Here is a 20,190-nt window from a genome sequence, read left to right as displayed (position 1 = left end):
CAGTTCTGGGGAGGGTCAAGATAACAATAATAATAATAATATTAATAATAATTATAATAATAAAACTTTTGTCACACCCTAGGCACCCACCTCATCTGATAAACAACTAACAGTGCTAAAACTCAAATTTATGATGACATCAGGTATTAAGTCTAGATCTGCTCCATTAACAATATTCTACATGATGCTGAGGGCACAATGTTCTGAATAGATGGGTATTTTTATTTTTTCACAATTGAGAACACTACAATAGAGCAAAACTCATTTGGCTATAAAAATGAAAACTCCGATAATCTGTCTGCTATTCATTGGCGATGAAGCAGCTACTGACTTTCAACTTGATGACATCACAAGTTTGAGACTTGTCTGGTTTCTAACTTGGAGAGAGAATAGCTCATGTTCACACATATTAATTGAACTTTCCTACGCCACAGAAATAACATATGGAATTCTTAATTAAGGAGTTTTTCCCCTTTAATAACTATTTAGAGATTAAATTTAAAAAGGCAGAACTTTAAGGTCTAGCCTTTGTCACAGGTCTGTGCTCTGAGGAGGATTTACCAGGCAAGAAGAAACTGTTATCTTCTGATTAGCTATTGCATCGTCTTATTACTGTTTGAAAAATCCAACAAAATGAGTCTTATGTTTCTGATCACAGATGAATGCATATCAGATACATTCTGACCTTTCAATAACGAAGCAATCTGTTTGAAAAGCCAGATTTTTAATATCAAAATACATTTTAACATCAGTCAAATATTTACAGCTGTATTCACAAATGCGTTACATTGTCTTCATGTCCCCATCATCGCAGACAGGAACTTAACCACATTAATTCTTCCAACATTTGCATCATTTACATACCTATCTGCAGTCCTTTTTCAACACTAAATTGTTTCATCTTTGCTTTTTCTTATAAATAAATATGTTTCGCATTTACATAAAATAGTATCCTAAATATACAGCTCTAATAGGCATTAGGCTATAATGCCATGCAGTCATTTATACAAAAAAAAAAAAACACAGCTGTGGAACAAGACAATTTGTCCCATAAACCCGAGGCTGAAACAGTGTGGCACAACAAAGTGCCCGGCACCGAGAAGGCTACAAACTCAATCAGAAGTGCATGGAGGAGGGGCGCCTGGTGGCCCCATGTATAGAGGCTGTGTCCTCACCGCAACAGCCGTGGGTTTGATTCCAGCCTCGGCCCTTTGCTGCATGTCGCCTCCTCTCTCTCTCTCCCCCTTTCACACTTTTGCTCTCTTGTCAATTAAAGGCAAAAATACCCCCAAAATATCTTTAAAAAAAAAGAAGTGCATGGAGGCTTACAAAGAATAATGAAGGGCCAATGGGCTCAATGAATAAAAAATGCATAAGTCAAAGTGTTTACAAATTTGGCAGGGCTGGTTTTCACACCCTCAGAGAGGCCAGGGGTGTTTCACTTCCTGTTAGTGTAAGAGTTAAAAAGACAGCAGTTTCAGGGTTAACACTTATATGCATGCTAAAATCAAGTCGAGTTTAAGTGAATATTAAAGGGGCATAATTTAAAAAAAACGTGAAATCAACATCAACAAACAACATTCATAAAAACATTAAATTCCCTTTGTGCTCATAAAATAATATCAAAACAGTTTATCTGGCATGTCAGAGCCAAATTTTGAGTCCTTGCTCCTCCCCTCTTTCTTTTCCAGTGAAAACAGGTGAAGTCCAGTAGTAAATATAAAATTGTACATCTCAAGCCAAAGTTGCTCATTCTTATAATTAGACTATGGCATGAAGGGTAAAATGCTATTTTATGTGAGAAAATAGATGTGAGGATGACAGAGTATGTGATCAGTCCAGTGTGAGCCTGCAGGCTGAGTGGTATTCAGGCTTTCAAACACTGTAGTTTGTGGTGGCGGAGAGATGCAGCTCATTCAGAGTGGTCAGACTATCTGTTCTGTGCTATCCACAGATGTAGTGCTAAGACAGTTTGGTCATAGGAAACTGCATGTCCCAGCCATTGTGGGCTACGTTTCCACTGGGGGTGTCCAGTTTGGGGTTTTTAAGACTGTAGCGGCGCATCTTGGTGTTCTTGTAGTAGATTGAGTAGATGAAGAGGAAGACGACGGAGATCGAAACAACTGTGAGAGCCACAAATCCAGCTATGAGTGGAAGGTAGTCCTCTGTAATGAAGTCAAACAGGCAGCATTTTAATGTTTGAGTATTTCAAAAATAAACTGTTATAAAAACAAGGGTCTCTATTTCTGTCATGCTCCACTACATGTTAAACACATCTTTATAAACTTTTATTTATGAATTTCATTTTTATTTTATATTGCAGGACAAATGAAGATACACTTGACTATTTGGATGCACATGCACAAACGAAAATGATGAAGAGGTTGCTAATTATGTACAGTTTTATCATATGATCTACTAGGCTTGGGCGGTATTTAAGTATACCAAGGTATCTAGAAATCCTGGTCATCATTTTTTAATTCAGTCAAAAACAAAGACGCTCCTCTTTCTAGTAAACTAATACAGGATGCTGTGTTGAGGCATGGTATTCTAGTGTACAATGAGCTGAGAAAGACGGTGACTGCCAGTGGTGGGGATAACGTTAAAGAACTAAAGCCAGCCAGTATCCGCAGAGAGATAGTAGGGGATAACAGCGTAGAGCCAAGATATTTGCACATTCAACTCAATAAATTAATGGTTTGGTGATTGTAAGAACAACGAAAAGAATAAGCAAGGCCAATTTTTTGGGGTTTATTTTGTTTCTGTCAAGTTAAAAGATGTGTGTTTTACGATGAGTAAACAAGGCCATTAAGCTAACGTTAGTCTTTTTCGGTGAAAGAGAGAAGCTTAAAAATTCAAAAGCTGCAGTTTCATTTGTTTATATTATTTTTTGTTTTGTTGATAATAACTATTTCCTTTCAAAACAGGAAACTCGCTGCTTGAACACGTCTCACAGCTGAAACAATAAGGAGTTGTTATGCTGACTGTGTCTTGTTGGAATATTTTAACATATTGTCCACACCTACATTGTAGGCTAGACAATGTCATGCATGCAACAATGACTCCTATTACCAGCAGTGCAGCTTTTTATTTTTTTTAAAAACAAAAATGATGAAATGTCAGGAAGGTACGAAAAAATAGACACTGCCCAAGCCTATGACCTACGCTCAGATAGGAAGATAAGCCTAATTGTACTTAGATCATTACTGCAGAACCACCTTCTGATTATAAGATCTCATAACAGAAAACAGGTCATATTAAGAGAAGTTTAAAGGGAAACTTCAGTATTTTTTTACCTGGACCCTAATTTCCCATGTTTGTATCTAGGTGACAAGTGGAGATAAAAAATTTTTGGTTCAATACTGAGAGAGACCACATCAGTCGCAGCAGCAAAAAAGGCTGCCTTGTAATTCCTTTGGGGAATTCTGCACCTTTGGTTTATGACTACTTAAGGGTTTATTCTGAAATCTTTTCCACATTGTCAAAATCAGTTAAATACTCAGCCATTACACTGAAAATCTATTCAATAACACTAACACAATTCAATAAACACTACGGTACAGTTTCTGTTCTCCAACACAGCAAAATATTCGCTGCAATTTTCTCTAGAACTCTCAAAATCATTTCCACTGTTGTTTTTCCTGAAACAATCACCACTCGCAAGATTTCCTTGAGCGAGACTTATAGAGTGAAAAGTGAGGAGAAACCTTTTGATTTCTCTGTAGCACCCTCTATAATGTTGCCAGACATCTCTGATAAACACGGCAAAAATGGCAATGGCAAAAACAAGGACTTGTGATGTCCGTAAATTGATAGTAGTCAATTGCCTGTAGGGATTACATTGCAGCCTGCTTCGCCTCTGTGGCTTGAGCAGTTTCTCTTAATACTGGATCATTTTAAAAAACGGTTGTCTCTATTAGTCATTTAGACACAAAAACATTAGAAAATATAGTCCAGTTTGAAAAATACTTCAATAACTTTCAACTAAAACTTACCTAAACCTCCGATCAATCCACCAGCCTTCTGTCTTTTTGTTTCTTTCATCGCAAACCGCTCAAAGAAATCTCTCGACGCAATTCTGAAATAAATCTATATGCCTGGATAGATTCCTCTTTGAAGCTGCACGTCTTTTATCGCGCTACTTTAGGTTAAGTTCTACTCAAACATGTCCAGAGTATGATTATATCTTTGCAGATGCTAAATAAAATGAGGTTTTGAGCAACAGAAACCAGTGAACATTCTTATATAGTTAGTATACAGGGGAGGAGATACGAGCAGTAATTATTTATAAATTATATAAAACCCCCTCCCAGATTTGATTTCAATTCTGGGACACATTTTTATATATTTAGGAAAAACATCTTTCACACATTTTCATAGGAAGACATGCATCTTTTGTCTAGACCTCAAACAGTGGGATTTAGATTAAGATGTTACCTTTTAAAATCACTTCGACCTCATGGGACGTGGAATCAACTTCATTAGCGACGCTGCAGTTGTAGATGCCTGCTTCAGATACAATAAGTGTGTTTCCAGACATGCGGGGCACTTTGTCGGGACTGTAGAGCCACAGGATCTTTGGAGGCGGGTGGCCGTCAGCTTCACAAACAAGCTCCTCGGGATAACCTTTGAACACTGGGACCCTCTTTGGAAGCTTTGCAATATTAATGCTGGGCTTATCTGTTGAGAAATAAAGGTGAATAGAACAGGGTGAGTATGTATTTTCAAAATTTCGTATTGTAAAGAAAACAAGCTCTAGAGTATCATTGCATAGACACTCTAGCAGAAGTATGTGCTTGTCATAAAATGTCCATAACCACTTAACCTTACAGTGTTGTCTTAATCATAACTATTGAGCAGCAAATTTAAGTGTGATCTCACAGTAGACGGTGACGTTGAGGGGACTGGACATCACGGTTGGAGGAGGCTGCGGTCCCTCAGGTCCGAGATTCAACTCAGCCTCACATCTGAACTTCGCTCCAGTTTGGTTTCTGTCCAGAGTGATGCTGATGGTGGATGACACGTTTAGCGGAGATCGGATCACGGCGATGTCACAGTTTGTGTCGTTCTCAGGCTGGCAGCCAGTCACTCGCATTGAGCCTGATGGACAAAGGGACATTTAGGGACAAATATAAAGAAAGAAAAAGACAGAAATCAGTTTTACTTTGATTCATAATGCCTAATATTTGATTGCATTTACATAGATGAACTCCTGAATAAAGGAGCTGACAGTCTGCCGTTGACCCACGTTAGGCCACAAAACTAAAAACTGTACCTACAACCTTGACAGAGGAAACAGAACTGAACTTTGATCTTCGGAAGTTATCGATGAAGTTACACTGCTCCCTGTGAGTAAAAGCAAACCGCCTCTCTCTTAAAGGGGAGTCGGACAGCAGCTCTGCTATCTTCACATTTTAGAGAATGTAGTTAATATTTCTCCATTAATAATTCATCTCATCCACCCACAACCCAACCACACATTCCTGTGTGTGTGTGTGTGTGTGTGTGTGTGTGTGTGTGTGTGTGTGTGTGTGTGTGTGTGTGTGTGACAAGAGTGTACAGACATTGTGAACCTGCCTATGTAGGCACATCTTACTATTTAAATAATGCACCCTTTAAATAGCAGGAAAGTACTGTGCTATTGAATATAAACTTTTTTATGGTCAATGGCGCAATCATTTTCTGCTGCATCAAAATAGCAATCTGCTAACAATGTACCAGACCACACCTCAATTTAACACATACACACCCAAGTGCATGTACAATGTGGGTGCTGGCAGTGAATATGACAACTGCATCAGTCTGAAAGGAGCTATAACACTTGGGCTGCACTGTGCTCAGCTTTGTGCTAGGTATAAGATAAGTCCCTAAAACAGTGAAGTTACAGTGAAGTAATGAGTATAATTCTCTATATTTTATATCATGATGAAATTCATTTCTTGTCCTTATGTTGATGACTCCAGTCACATAAACCAAAAAGGGATTTCCTGATGTTCAGAGTCTCTTGACGTGAGTCAAATACTGATAAAGATAAGAGATAAACTGATGAGGAAGCCTTTTTTTTCCATTCCAATACTGCCACCAATTTTTTGCGTGTCACATCATGCGTGTGGCAAAAAGATCACTTGAACAAACCTCCCTCACTGTTCACAGTACTATTGAAAACACCTTTCTACTAATCACCCTGGTTGTTTAATGAGATGCTGTTGCTTAAAAAAGGAAATTGTGCATTACAAAATTAGGAGAACTAATAAAATGAATGTTCACTTCAAATGTTCACACTCTTTTAACTCATCTACATTTTGTCATCTCATTGAGTGCAAAGGGCTGTGCAGTATCTTCAGTTCTCACTTCTGTTTTCTGAGGTCTTTAGCAGAAACCCTTCCTGGTGGTTTGTGTTAATGTTTGCTATCACATGGTAAATATGCTTTGTTCTTTTAACATTGGCTAATTAAAGCCAAGGCAGTCTTCCAGTTTCCCTTTTTGTATGACGATTACAGACCACTGCCATCTGCTGGTATGGATAGTTACTGCCGCTCATGCATGCACATAACATACAGTATTTGCTAGTTGGCTATGAATGTGTTCATGTGCAACTTTTTGTCCAAGATACAGGTGATGCCTTTCATCAACGCTAGTTTTTGTCATGTCAGTTTGGGGTGTTTGAGCATTTGGATTTCCTTGGCTTTACAAACAGGATAGAACTTATGAAGATAAAGATTCCCCACCTTTTAGAAGTGGCTGGAAGGTTTCATTCCCTTGATACCACCTCACAATGAGGTTTTGTGCAGGAGCAACGTTGATAATGTCACACTGCAGCTGGAACTCTCTCCCCTCAACCACGGAGCTCAAGTTATCAACATGACGGATGGAGACACTATCTGGTGTTTCTGAGAAGATGAAAAAATAATGATCAGGAAAGATAGTTTCAAAATTCTAGAAGAACTTTTAAAAACAACAACTGTTGGAAAAACATACTGTAGAGAGTGAAGTTTAAATGTTTCTGGCACGTTCCTCTTATGTGAAACGTCGCAATACAAACAGGCCTTGGGTCCCAGTCTTTATCAGCGTCAACAAACCAACTTGTGCTGTTAGTTCGGACGCCCTGACTAAGTTGCCAGTATATTTCTTTCGCATGTTCTGTATCAGTGGAGGTTGGCTTGCATGTTGCATGCTGGCCTCTGTCTTCGTATTGTACCACCATCCTGTCCGGAGTTATTTCAACAGGGCATTCAGAACTGACACCTGCAGAATAAAGAGTGGGGGAGAAACATGTTATTCCAAGTCCAAGTGTATACACATACACTATCTTAACACAATATTTCCACTTCCAGTGCTGTAATGAAAATGCGTGGAAAAGTCCGAACAAAAGCTGTGTCTCAGGGGGGAACAGGAAAAGGCTCAGGAAGGATATACCCCTCCCTTAGGAAAGTCTGCACTTGCTGCCCAGCATTCTTTGTGTTGAATTTAACTGAAATACCAATATCTCACTTAAATGCGTCACATACCACCCAACCCATTTCCTACAATTTTAACAGTTATCCCAAAGTTGAAACATACTATTTACTCTGAAAACTATAATAGTAATAGAAGGTCAGGGGTGTAAAAAATATGGCCAAAAGGGGTCCAAGGTGTGGAATTAACCACAATACCAAATACAACGGAACTGAGAGGAAATTTTCTTTATTCTTTGATTTTGTTTTTGGGTGCCGGGAATAAAACACATAGATATTTCCTTACGTTTGCCTGGCATATTTCAGTTGAGGACATCTCTGAATATACACCGACACAAACATCAAGCATTCTCACTGTATCAAAGTTTGTTAAATTGTAAAATACCTGATGGGTTTACTGCTACAGCCCAACTGACATCAAATTTGGCTGTATGAGTTTGACACCCCTGGATTAAATAGACACAGGGTCACAATAACTGCTATTAATCAGACTACCTAAGTCGCATTTTTTTACTAGTATTCTCACATTATCACTTATCATGTGTCCCTATTCAAAGCATAATTCCTGTCAACTTTTCCAAACTAGTGGGTGTTGCTTTAAGTCAGTTCCTCTTAACTCAGCACGCTACATAAATAGACCAAAACAATCCCGCTTTTTGTTCCTTATAAGTCACAGTAATAACAGTGAGCCTAAATGAGCCATTTCAAACACAAACTAAGCGCTCAACTTACTCGGTCCTATCCCGTTACAAAGCGACAGCAGCTCTAAAGTCAAAAGCACTGAAAGGAGACGAAGTGAGATTGAATTATCCATTGGAATAAAGTTTCTCCGGAAGCTGTCGACCCTCTTGTGTTACACCGAGCGGCTCTGAGGTTTCTCCTGCTGCCCCTCTGCCTACATGGGACGAGCCAGCGTCGACTTGTAGACTTTTTGGGAGAAAGCTAAGCTAAGCTATGTCTGCAAGCACAGCACAGCCCTCACATCACCAGAGAGGAAACTGGGAAACAGCCCTCCCCCCAAATACGGTACACACACACACACACACACACACACACACACACACACACACACATAAACTGCAACCTCTCACACCCACTGTGTCTAAATGTAGCCTTATGAGTGCCAGTTGCTAGTTAGACGGTTGGCCAAACTCCCCAGCACATACGGGTACGAAAAAACTCTGGGAAAAAATACATGTTATTTGCTTATTTTTGCACAATGTCTTATGTATGTTCCAAATTAATATTGAATATTAGTAAACAACCCAGCAAGCAGCTGTGTGAGGCTGCAATGTACGGGTTACTTTGAGCTAAATGCTAACATTAGCATGTAAATATGCTCCTCACAGTAGCATGTATACCTTATATTTAAAGGCCCAATATGTGGGACTTAGGGGCTTCTATTGGCAAAAAAAATGTTATATAACAATCATAATTATGTTTTCATTAGTTTACAATCACCCTAAAATAAGAACTGAGATGTTGATAGTTATAAGGAAGCCGGCTCCTCTTGTAGAGTCTGCCATGTTGTTACACAGTAGCCCAGAACTGACAAATTAAACTATGAGTCAAGATAATCTATTCACCTTTTTTTTTTTTTGTGTGTGTGTGTGTGTGTGTGTGTGTGTGTGTGTGTGTCTGTCAACCATCATTGTTCTCCCAAGCCGCAGAAATTTCAGTTGTTAAATCTCATGGCTAGATGCCACTAAATCCTACACAGTAGATATTATTGCCTTTTATAATGTACATTAAAGTTTAAAATGTAAAGTTTGAAATCTAATGCCATTCACATTTTGAGCATTATTGCCACGTCGTCATTGAAATGTTATTCAAATAGTCCTTAACATATTTATGTTATCAAAGGCTTGTGTGTGCTTTTGATTGATGTAGAAGCTCCATTTTAACATCAAATTTCGCCACCCTATTGCATCCCCGTGTGCACTGCAATGCACATAAAGCTAGCCTAGCATCAGCTAATTTAGCTTAAATAACACAGTACCTCAGAAACAGAACAAAAATGTATTGCTGCGTTGAAATGGGGGTGTGTTTTTCATGTGCACAAGTAGTGGATATAATTTTAAAATAACATTTTCTGAGAACACAGAGTTCTTAAATTTGTTTACATGATTTCCCATGTTGTAAACATGGATTTACAACTTCCATATAAACACAGCATGATTGGTTGACGCTGCACCACGTCATTGGAGCGCTGAAAAAAAGTTGAGGCCATTCAGGTCAGCTTTGATATGTAGTGCATCGCCCCAGTCCACAGCAGCAAGTGCTAGGTGTCAGTTTGTGGCTTCCATTGAAAATGACCTGCAGCCTGCTGCTGTATCACTTGTAGTGTTAACACAGCATAGTCATGCTAGCCGCTCTGTGTGGCAGTGGCTGCACTGTAAATGCTAATATCTGCATGCAAACATGCTCACGATGCCAATGCTGATGTGTTGACGTTTGCAGGTTTAGGTATCATGTTTACCATCTTAGTTTAGTGTGTTTTATACCATAACATTTGTTAACATTAGCACCAAATATGCACTATTAGAAAAAATAGAATTTTGGAAGGATTTAGTCATCATCTGAAGTGTTGAGCAAATTTGAAATTTCGAACTAATTAGTCAGGGGCTCACCAAAGTTGTTACTATTGATCCTGAGACATAGATGTCTTTACCGAATTTCATCGCAATGCACAGAATAATCAGTCACTCATTGCTCAATCTGCAGGGTCACTTTGGAAAAGTGACGTTCTATGACCAGGCCAATGATGGGACAAGACTGCATGTTGTAGTGAAGGCTTTTCAAACAAGAGATCGGTCATGTGCCTGATGAGCGAGGATTGAGATCCTGAAGTCCTTTTACCACTGCAGGAGTACAAGGATTAAACTGGGTGAGTCCTCAGCCGTCATCTGACTATTTCAAATACATTGATTTGTAAACATACAGCGTCTGCATGTTCAAAAGAGTGCTTGCTCAGTACTCTCCTTTGGCTTGCAGTGCTCAGTGGATGAGTCAGGGAATTGATTTTTGGTTACTGTGTAAATTTTGAAAATCTATTCGTAGTGTAGCACTGCTTCCTTTATTTGTCAATATTTTGCGTTTTCAACAAACAGTATGCTGACTGAGCACCACAGTCCCTTCAGCACCAGGATAGACAAGAGGTCATTCTCGCCTGTGAATAGTAATGGAAATAGGAGGATAAATGCACTGTTTCATCGTCCACTGACAGGAGAGACAAGTGGTGCAGGCAATAATGTACCTTCCCCTGTGGAGTCTGTGAGAGTACCTACTGTCCGCTCAGCATATCTGTCAGGTGACTTTAGGTATATTTGTGCTCATCATCTACATTTAATCTCAATTTTACATACAATATTTCCGTTACTGTGTGCAACCTGCAGAGATTTCTGTACTTGCAACAAAGCACATCTACATGTCTAAATGCCATCTATCATCGGCATTTCCAATGCTGGTGCCAGTATCAGAACAATTCTGAAACTAGCATTACTGCTTTGCGGTTGTATGCCTCTGCACACCAGTCAAGTTCACGTATAGTTTACATCCATGTCTGTGAAAACATGGAAGCTTCTCACATGTCCTTCCCCCGGCAGCACAGAAGATCTCTACAATCAGCACAGTTACATGGTGGGCACCCAAGATTAGTGTCACAAATTTAGTATCTGACCAAATGTCTCCATTTCTGTTTCTGAGATTTGCTGTAGTAATGGCCAGAAAAGTATTTTTGCAGAACATTGTGATGACACAGAGAAGCTGACCTTTGACCTGGATAGAAAATCTAATAACGTCATCATTTTATGCTATTAAACATTTGTGTAAAATTTCTTAATGATTAGTTACTTCTGACCTTTGATCACCAGATTCTAATCAGTTCATTTTTGAGTCCAAGTGGATGTTTGTGCCAAATTAAACAAAAAATAAAAATATTTAAGTAAATTGCTCAAGGTGTTCTTGAGATATTGCGTTTACAACAATGAGAAAGATAAGTCACAATGATCTTGAGAATTGACGTATGACCACTGAAATGTAATCACAACGATCTTGACAATTGACCTATGACCACCGAAATGTGATCACTTCATAGCTGAGTCCACATGAACATTTGTGCTAAATTTGTAGAAACTTCTTCAAGGCATTCCTTAACGGGATGTACAGATGTACAATCGTCCCCATGGACGAACGGACAACCCATAAAACATAATGCCTCCAGGCCAGTGATAGCTGTCATAATTAGCGTATAAATTCTTAAGTATTAGCAAAAAGGCATGTTTTTTGAGGTCACAGTGACCTTTGACTACTCACTTCTAATAAGTTCAAGCTTGAGTACAAGTGGATGTTTGTGGCAAATTTGAGGAACTCCTTTAAAACCTTCTTGAGATATTGCATTCACTGAAACCAATGCAAGGACACAGTGACCCGAATCTTTGACCACCAAATTCAATTCATTGTTGAATCCAAGTGAATGTTTGTGCCAAATCTGAAGAAATTTCCTCAAGGTGTTCTTAAAATATCAGGTTTGCGAGAATGGGACGTATGAACGGACGGACACCCCGTAAACATAACACCTCTGTCGGAACATAAAAACCAAGAACTGAAATTTGTCTATTCAAATAATTACATTTTATCATAAAAGTAATAGTAGTGAATATTAGGAGTAAGGTCTTTTTAAAATGTGATCATTAATGTAATGAGCAGACTACCAATGAAAAACAAGCTCTAAAAAATATTGCATCAGCCTACTGATTGTGTTAAAGAATGTTAGATACATTAGATACACAGATAGATACATAGAGGTAGATACATTATATTGACCCTACCTTTAACAGTAACTCTGACTGTTTTAGAGACATTCCCTTTGTCATTCCAGGCGTGACATGTGTAGAAGCCCATGTTGTATATAGTAGCACTGTGGATGAGCAGACGGGACACTCCATCTTCATCTTCCTGTATCACATTGGCGGTCTGGTAATAATCCCAGGAATATTTTGGTCGAGGGTTGCCCATGGAGGAGCACTTCAGCCACACATCAGAACCAATGTCGACTTCAGAGTCTTCAAGCTCAAATATCTGTGATGGAGGGTCTAGAGGAAACAATTGAAGTAAAATAAGTCAGAGAAAAAGCAGAAGACCCATACAGATGGATGTTTGGGATTATCATCAGAATAACTTACAAATGACATTAATGTTCACTGTTTGGCTGACACTTGACGAACCGCTTGAAGCTGTGATCAAGTATTGCCCTGAATCACGTCTTGTTAGTTTCTCTGGAAGTTCCACTTCCTCGCCATCTTTAGTCCACATGATCTCAGGTTTAGGATAGCCCTCCACAGTGCAGTTCAGACTATAAGGAGTGTCCTCCAGCACAGTGTAATCGTTTTGACACCTCAACTCTGGTCCATCTACAAGTAATAAAACATTACAATTCATGAACTTGCCAGTGGAATGTAACAAAGTACAGTTAATCAAACATTGTATTGTACTGTACCCTCTCCCTTTGTAGATATAAATAATTCATTATAACAAAACAAAAACATGATAATTACTTTTTCCAGGTAAAGATACACTAAAGAAAACATAAAGATCACATTATATCACATTTCTGCCCATATTTCCCCTTAAATCCTACAAACCACCTTTACATGTCTTACATGTCTGTCTTAGTTTCATCAAGCAATGAGGTTGCAAAACTGAAATATCACCTATCTGCCAAGCGTGTAGGAGAACTGTGTCGGCCAACACGAAAATGTGAATGGCCCTATCTATCCAATACTAGCCAATATTTGATTTATGTATCCTGGGCTGTAGAACAACATGGCCGACCCACTTTGTATGTAGATATAAACATCACATTCTAAGATAAAGATTTTTTTTTTCAGGTGATTATAAAATAATGAAATTTCTACACACTGGCACTTAAAGTAAAATATCTGATTATTTTCTCCACCATACACTTACTGTAGTACCGTTATGGCAGCTTGAGTTTGTTTGTGCATCAAGCAGTTTACAAATTGAAATACTTCAAAAAAAAAAAAACATTATTACAGAAAAATCTTGGCAATGTGGCAACAATGATAAGCAAAACCTAATGAGTCTTTGTATAAAATATGTGCAAAATATCAGAAATGTAACAATGTTTTTCATGCCCAACAGTGGGTTGTTTGCGCTGATTGAATGTGACACTCACACAATACGAGAACCTGCATTTTCTTTTTGACTAAGCCAGCCCCCTCAGCTTCGATGGCGTAAAGGCCTGCATTCTTCCTGCTCAGAGGGAGGGCCGGGTTTACTGGCTGTCCATCTTTCTGCCATACAACAAATGGGTCGGGATTTCCCGTCACAGAGCACCTCTCCTTCAGAGTTTCTCCTTCCAGTAACTCCAGTTTGTCCAGTAAAGCACCAGAACACTGGACATCCGGTCCAACTGCACAGAAGCAAACACAGTAACCATTACTACTTTTCTTTTATCGAAAAGATGAAAAAGCTTTTGTGGGGGATTTGGCCTAGATGAGGGAACATTTCTACACTCTATTTGGCAGTGTTGTAAACTTCAGGGGGTTTGGCGGGGGGTGCATAACACCGTCCTGTGTGTATGGTGTTGTCTTTTCGTTTGATCAGGAGATTTGTTTCCTGGGTAACTTTACTAACTATATTCCTAAAATTAGTTTTGCTATAAGGTTCAGACATTTTGCTGGTCATTGCTAAAAAACATTATTGTGTTAAAATGGAATTTAGATGCCCCCCTCCCAACTGGAATGTTCATTCATTGATTATCCGTAACCGCTTATCCTATTCAGGGTCACAGGAGCCTATCACAGCTGACACTGAGCGAGAGGCAAGTTACACCCTGAGCAGGTTTCCAGAAAATCACAGGGCTGACATACAGAGACAGTGTGTCAACACCTGAAGAACTTGCTAACTCCTTAGCATAGTGAAAATTATAGGGCTGCAACTAAAGATTATTTTCATTATCAATTAATCCAATGATTATTTTCCTGATAGATCATTTTGTTTATCTTGTTTTATGTTTAACTGTTTTGTTTAAAGTGAATAATGCATGCCACAGTTTTTAGAGCTCAAGGTGTCGGACACAGCCTAATACCTGAAGATATCCAGTTTATTCAGTAAGAGAAGAAAAAGCAGCAAGTCCTCCAAATTAAGAAGCTGCAACCATCAAATGTCTCATTTCCTTTTAAGAAATGGCTCACACATATAAAATGGGAGGTTTGGGGGTCCTCTGCCAAAATAATTTAAGCCCTTTATATCCTGCATTCTGTTGTTTTTTTGAGCAACAATTTGTGCTTTTTTTCCTATAATTTATGGCATAATTGTCTTTAATTTAGTCAAAATAAAAGTATTGCTACTTTCATGTTTTTATATGGGGATGTGTGTCGCCTGTTGAACCAACTAATTGCTTAATCAAATAATCATTGCAGCTCTAGCGAAAATAGTATAGAAAAATTTGAACCCAAACTCAGAAATAACAGACATTAAAATTGGTGAGTACACATGTTATACTTACAGTAAACTTCAACCTCATACCCCAGTGAAGATACATTAAGTTGTGGCCCTTCTGGCGACAAGTCCAAATGGGCCTCGCATCTGATCGTGACTCCGTTGTCTTGTCTGGTCGGTATAAAGTTGAAGACAGATGACTCGTCCACTGGTGCCTTACTGAGATTATTAAAAGTGTCCATAAAGACCATTGCATCTCCTTTGTACCACTTCACACTGAGATTTTGAACAGGTGCAATGTTGGGGATGTCACATGTAAACTTATTTTCCTCCCCTTCGATCATCGGACCAGATGGGCCACTGCTGGAGCTGATACTAATGTTTTCTGGGAATGCTGGAGGAAAAGTAGAAGTTATCAGACACAGTCTTGGTTTCATTGTGATTCTTTGCAAAATGAGACGGACTTACTGTAAAGTACAACTTTGGGGTGCTTCAAGCACTGTTTGAAATCACTTTCATGGGATGGGTTGATAAAGCATGACGGAGTGATGCCCCATTCTTTGAGGTTCTCTACAGTCCAGACCACGTGTTTGACTTTCTGTATACTTGTGCCTCCATGTGAAGCCTCCCAGCCCATTCCTCTGAACAGGATCTCCGATGTGCTGCAGTTGACTGTGACTGATTCTCCATATTTCACCACAACACTTGGGGGGTTCAAGTCAATGGGACAGGAGGCATATACACCTACAGCATGGGCATGAGTATATGATGTGTCAGATTTGCATAATTGCCACAAAAAAATATTTCATTGCAAGGCTTGACTTTTATCTATCATCTGTGAGGTAATTAAATAGAGACTACCTCTATAACTGCCTGCCACTTGGGTTTTAAGTGCATTTTCACTGTTTGTCAAAGACTTGTGGATGCTATATGTGGTGGAGAAAATAGTTATAGGTGTAAAATATAAAATGTTTGTGTTTCTGCAGTGTCTATCTTGCTAACTGATTCTGCCCTTCCTCTTACTTTGTCGGCAAGTTAAATTTGTCCTGACCTGTCAAACCAGAAAAGTTATAAGACACACGCATGTACTGTCTCGTTAAGAAAAGGCGAACACCTTGTTTCTTGGGTATAACTGAAGTTGAAAAGATAGTTTAACCCTTTGAGACCTGAGCAAATTGGCTTGATTTTTTTTCAAAAATATGGGAAATTAGTGAGAAATTAGTGACAAAAAAGTATAAGAAATTACCTGAAAATTTGTTCAAAAAATAAAAATAAAATAAGAAAAGGTGCTCAGGGTTCAAAGGTTTAAATATTTATGAAAGGCATCTGCAAGCAGCACAAGAAAAGTGATGTTGCTACAGGTTTCAGAGGGTTAAAAGGACCAAATCACAGACTTTTTTTTTCTCTCTCTTGGGACTATTTCTTCCTACCGATCTGCACTCCCCAACCATATTACTGCGCAGAAGGAAATGTGCCTCCATTTAGGGGCGAGAGGCTTGTGCTCGTGACAGCACAAGATGTGAACATTAACGACATCCTCCTTAAGAGACCCGTAATGTTAGCTCACTCAGTGGTGTGGTGATGGTGAGCGAGCAGTAGATGCACACTTCCTTCTGCACAGTGATTTGGTTGGTAGGTGTAGATCAGCAGAAAGAAAATACATGAAAGCACTCATAACAAGGTGGGTTGGTTATCTTAACCAGGGAATGATTTCTGGACAGAGACATTGCTGTTGAGTTTTCTCAAATGTGTTTTTTTGCCACCTTGAGCACTACCAGCTGAGTGCCTTCTAGTTTCATTATATTAAAGAGAAGGCAGACATATCTTACTCTCCAACACTTGAGAATTCCTATCAAAGCACTTTAAAATGATAAATAGCACTAAAGGTAATAATAATAATATATATATTTTTTTATTTGGGGTCAGAACCCCTTGACACAACTGTTATCTTGTGTCTGTTTTTGTATATTGTAAATACATGCATTCATTGTGAGACAACAGAAGACCAATAAGAGTGTTTTCCATTGGCCAAAGTAGAGCTCGAAGTAAAAGTACAAGTTTCCAAATCACTGTAATTATGTAGAAAAAGACAGACAAATTCTGACTTAGGTAACTGGAGTTAACTCCAAGTAAGCACTATCATGTAAACCCCTTAATTACTAGCCTATATTACATGTTCTCTTAATGTATATATGAGTTAAGGGGGGCTTTAAAGCATGCTGTCTCTCATCACATACCATGCAATGCTTCCTGTTTAGAGGACACATCTGCTAGTACAGTACAAAAAAAGGAAAATCACTTTCTCTTCTTATTTCATTTTACCAACAGGTATACACAGGAAATCAAGGTTTTTCTTCAACTTTGGGGGAAAAATGTATTAACAAAACCAAACACTATAGCTTTAACAAAAGTATGAAAAGTGTTTATCAGATTAATATATCTGGCAAATTTGGTTTCTGTTCTAAAAAATACACAAATATAACCCCAAACTGGATTAAAACACGTATATGTAAAATTTAAACAGCGGTGTGATAATTACTTATCATAATTAATCAAATCTTTCTGATGGGTCTGCTTACAGTCAAGGTAAGAAATATCGGCTCTGGTTTCATTTTCATATTCCTCAAAATCCATCTTATATCTCTTAGTGAAAATTCAAACATGTGAAATAAGTGTAGGCTGTTCCTCAGCTCTCTTTCAAGCTCAGGACACTGTGCCGATGCCGGTAAATTGAGCAACACTCGCAGAAATAGGCTTACCTCGTAAAGTATATATTACTGTTACCTAACAGTCTTAATATGAGCTAATTAACTATTGGCTATTCTGGAAACCTTTGTTTCCCACCTGATACTCGGGGGGCGGGGGGGGGGGTTAATGCTCTTTTGAGATTTATTGGTATAATGAACATGTGATTTTCTAATAGCATTGGATATGTGGAACTTCTTTGTTTGCCATCAATGCACAATGAGCCGACAGTCCTTTTTTTGAATATGATAACGCTCCCTTCTGGTTGAAACAAAGTTCTGCAACTCCATGTGACACTTCTACCTGCCGCTATCATTATTGTCAGTGACGCTTGATGGTTGAATAATCTCATACAGCGTTCTTACATTTCAATGTACTTTGTGGATTTTTCACTAAAGCATACACTCTGTGAACTCACAATACAAAAAAAAATGCTAAATATTGATGGTCAGTGTCATATAGGCTACATTATAAATTGTAAAGACCATGATTTCAGCAGAAAAAGTGAAAAGCTCCTACCTGTCACACTGAGCAGGAACCCCACGAAGAGTCGAACAAATGAAGTACTTTCACTCATTGGATTTGTTTACTCACTGGATGTGAACAATGTCCCTTCTGTCGTTTATTCCAGCTCTGCTGTGCTTCTCTGCCCGGGCTGCACTGTCCGGAGCTGGAGTAAACCAATGAAGTACATTCAGAGGAGAAGGAGAGAGAGAAAAAAAGAGATACACCACAGCCAACACACTGGAAGGTATGCTCTCTCTCTCTCTCTCTCTCTCTCTCTCTCTCTCTCTCTCTGTCCACACACACAGACACACACTTTTCTCTGTACAGTCGCTGGGGATTTGTGTGTGTGGGTGATATTTCTGTTATTCATAGTCAGGCAGCCTGGTACTTCTGCTGCTCTGTAAATGACTCAAATATTTTCAAATTTGGCAGCTTAACAGAAGTACAGACATAAATCTTTGCAAATGTGTTAAAATGTGTTATAATACAGTGTCAAATCTGACAAGGTGGTTTTACTTTATCGCATTAGGCTTAATTTATATTTACTTCATATCTAACTGTTAGGTGTACTGAAACTTTAGTTCTGTTTATTTAATTTTCTGAAGGTTTCGCAACTTAAAGACTGAAAAGTGAAATTAAGTGATAGCAACTTCGGTAAGTTAGTCTGACTTAACTTGATCATGACAAAGAGGATTTTGCTAATGATGAAGTTTGAAGACCTGCGAGTTGTGTTTTGTTAACATGTTTAAGAATATACAAATATGACTGACAACTGCTTACTGATATATAGCACAGTAAACTTGATTTAGGCCTGCCAAAGCTGCTGAAAAATTAGAAAGACTGATTTAATGAACTTGTCAAGTTGAAGTTACAACAACTTATAAAAACTGAGTAAATATAACAAAATTTTAAGTAGACATAACATTTAGAAATAAAGTAGCATAAATCAAGAGTAATAGTTATATTTACTTATATTTTTAAAGGCATTCAGTTTCCAAGATTTCTTAAAGTAAAATCAGCTTGTCTGATTGTGTGTTATGTTTTTAACAAATTTACAAAGATTTATTTCTGTACTTAATTCTATTTAACTGCTCAATGTGAAAATACTTGATTACAAACAGATTGCATGGTTTAGGATTTAGACCACTGGAATTCCTTTTAAAATTAAAAACAAAAACCAACCTACATAATGGTGAGGAACGTTTTGTGTAGCACATTTCAACACCGAGGCAAAGTGCATAACACAGGGGCTGTTAGGCCACAGAAGATTTTATGAGTTATGAAGAGTTTATGTTGAGTCACTTTACCCTTCTTCTGCTCTTAATAACAACTCATCAAATCTGTTTTTTGTAAACATCTGTATTTAATTATATTTAACTGCCAGATTTGAAAATATTTAAGTCTGAGTGTTTACGAATAGATTGAGTGGTTTAGGACTTAAACCACTGAAGGTGCTTTTAAAATTGGTAGTCTACAAATTAAACAAAAAATCCAAACAAACATAAGAGTAAGACAAGTGCATTTGTAAATTAAATGGGCCACTTCACATGGACTGCACCCCAAAAAAAAAACCACTGAAGCACAGGATTCACTTAAATGTTTAATAGGGTGCTAAATGACCAATGTTTTGACGCACATTCCCTCTTCATCAACATCTTCATCGTTATCTTTTTTGACTTTTGCTTTGATGAAGATGCAGTGTGCATCAACATTAGTCATTTTGCTGTCGTTTTGGGCTGAAGTGCAAGAGACGCCTTTAGTCAAGTTCATTTGTGTAGCACATTTCAGCTGATCTTCAAACAGTGGTTAGTATGAAATCCTAAATTCAAAACAGACTTTTACACTTCCTCAATTCTCAATAACAGCTCAGCATATCTGTTGTTTGTAACTGTTAGAAACTTGAAATGTCCTTAATTTTTTAATGATCACATGAGTTTGAGCAAAATGTGCATATTCAAGTATTCTTATGGGTTTCAGCTGATTGTAGTTGAAAATATAGGTCTGTTTTACTGCTCTGTTT

The 20,190-nt window shown here is 38.2% G+C and overlaps 1 protein-coding gene and 1 long non-coding RNA gene across 3 annotated transcripts in view; one reads left to right on the top strand and one right to left on the bottom strand.

The window, feature by feature from the left end:
* Nucleotides 1-707: 707 nt before the first annotated feature.
* On the bottom strand, nucleotides 708-18,340 carry LOC121956247 (hemicentin-1-like). Its single transcript, XM_042504379.2, has 11 exons — nucleotides 18,183-18,340; nucleotides 15,387-15,662; nucleotides 14,986-15,312; nucleotides 13,651-13,887; nucleotides 12,638-12,865; nucleotides 12,284-12,547; nucleotides 6,979-7,245; nucleotides 6,729-6,890; nucleotides 4,882-5,100; nucleotides 4,438-4,680; nucleotides 708-2,165 (listed from the first exon to the last, which is right to left on the bottom strand). Exons 1-11 carry the CDS (start codon nucleotides 18,238-18,240, stop codon nucleotides 1,963-1,965), a joined length of 2,484 nt encoding a protein of 827 aa, XP_042360313.2. The 5' UTR covers nucleotides 18,241-18,340; the 3' UTR covers nucleotides 708-1,962.
* Nucleotides 8,320-20,190, top strand: part of LOC148186469 (uncharacterized) — a 43,916-nt gene continuing 32,045 nt past the window's right edge. Inside the window, exons 1-3 of one of the 2 annotated variants that reach the window (XR_015774896.1) lie at nucleotides 8,320-8,480; nucleotides 10,179-10,341; nucleotides 18,295-18,414. This is a non-coding gene — a long non-coding RNA (uncharacterized LOC148186469). Of the gene's footprint in view, nucleotides 8,623-10,178; nucleotides 10,342-18,294; nucleotides 18,415-20,190 lie in introns of both variants that reach the window. The other variant, XR_015774895.1, reaches the window with a different exon arrangement.

Source organism: Plectropomus leopardus, chromosome 18, assembly GCF_026936395.1.
Source record: "Plectropomus leopardus strain MGB_pleo_1.0 chromosome 18, ASM2693639v1, whole genome shotgun sequence".
Taxonomy (NCBI): Eukaryota; Metazoa; Chordata; class Actinopteri; order Perciformes; family Serranidae; genus Plectropomus; species Plectropomus leopardus.
The sequence above is the reverse complement of the archived record's forward strand: the minus strand, read 5'-3'. Positions and strand labels throughout refer to the sequence as shown.

Coding starts and splice junctions, on each gene's coding strand:
- LOC121956247 (XM_042504379.2), bottom strand. CDS start 18,240: ATGAGTGAAAGTACTTCATTTGTTCGACTCTTCGTGGGGTTCCTGCTC. Junction 6,891..6,978: donor TTTAAACTTCACTCTCTACA/GTATGTTTTTCC, acceptor TCATCTTCTCAG/AAACACCAGATAGTGTCTCC. Junction 4,681..4,881: donor CCTCAACGTCACCGTCTACT/GTGAGATCACAC, acceptor ATTTCTCAACAG/ATAAGCCCAGCATTAATATT.